Source organism: Diabrotica virgifera, chromosome 1, assembly GCF_917563875.1.
Source record: "Diabrotica virgifera virgifera chromosome 1, PGI_DIABVI_V3a".
Classification (NCBI taxonomy): domain Eukaryota; kingdom Metazoa; phylum Arthropoda; class Insecta; order Coleoptera; family Chrysomelidae; genus Diabrotica; species Diabrotica virgifera.
The window spans coordinates 292998389-292999388 of NC_065443.1; the positions used below are offsets into that span (position 1 = coordinate 292998389).

A 1000-nucleotide genomic window follows, 5' to 3' on the forward strand; every position below is an offset into this window, starting at 1 on the left:
AAATAAACGACACAAACTTTGGCATTAAACTTTTACAATTAGACTAACTATTTTTAAAATGATATGATATGAAATTATGAATTATGATGACATTATGAAATATAAATAAAAAGTGGTGAAAAAAATGGGGCCTTAAATTACATTTTTTGGCGCATTTTTTTTGCTAGTGCAAATTTGTCTAGATATTTTACAGTTAGGTAGGTATAGCCTCCCCTATTGTAAAAATCACGAGCCGCCACTGTCAATCATGCTAATTTTGTTTTGAGTTGGAATGAATGAATTAAATGAATACTAAAATTTTAGTTTCGCATTTAATTTAAAGATTCAAACGTCCGCATATGGTTATTTGTCAGAAAAGTTGACGTTGACGTAAAAACAACTAGAGAATTGGAAAACGTCAACTTTTTTGACAAATAAGCATAGGCGGACGTTGGAATCCTTATTAAATTCGACACTTTAAAATATGGCTGTTATACTTTTCAGACCCTTCCGTCAGCCGTGAATAGAGAGTGGTTGCAATTAGTCCAAGAAACGAACGAAGTCATCAGTGTTGATAAATGTCTAGAAGTTGTAACAGATGTTATGATTCTATTGGCGCAATTGGCCGAAACACAAGATGTTTCCAACCAATCCATACACTCTGCGTTAAGATATTGCTTACGAAATTACGGCCTTGTGATGCAAGTAAGTATTTTTCAATTGTTATACAGACTGTTTAATGTTTGATTAGATATACCCCAATGAAAAAATCGCTAAAATCGGCAACATTGTTTATGAGAATGAGTGGTATTGTCACTGTAGAATGACTGAATGAATCGGCGTGAATCCGGTGCATTAGGTGGGCAGCGGGAAAACAGTGTTGCCATTTATAGTGCGTATATTTAATTGACAACTGAACAGTCTGTATTAAGATATTAATAAGTCAAACGCCCGTTTCTCTATTAGATTTAATACTAATCTGTTTATTGAGAATTCATAAAGCTATTTAAATATTTTTTAG

The 1000-nt window shown here is 32.8% G+C and overlaps 1 protein-coding gene across 1 annotated transcript in view; it reads left to right on the plus strand.

Annotated features, from left to right (window-relative positions):
* The window catches only part of LOC114328938 (uncharacterized), a 28017-nt gene that overhangs the window by 26286 nt on the left and 731 nt on the right, over positions 1–1000 (plus strand). Inside the window, exon 8 of the mRNA XM_028277923.2 lies at positions 484–684. Within this exon, the coding sequence (XP_028133724.2) occupies positions 484–684 (201 nt within the window). The remainder of the gene's footprint in view (positions 1–483; positions 685–1000) is intronic.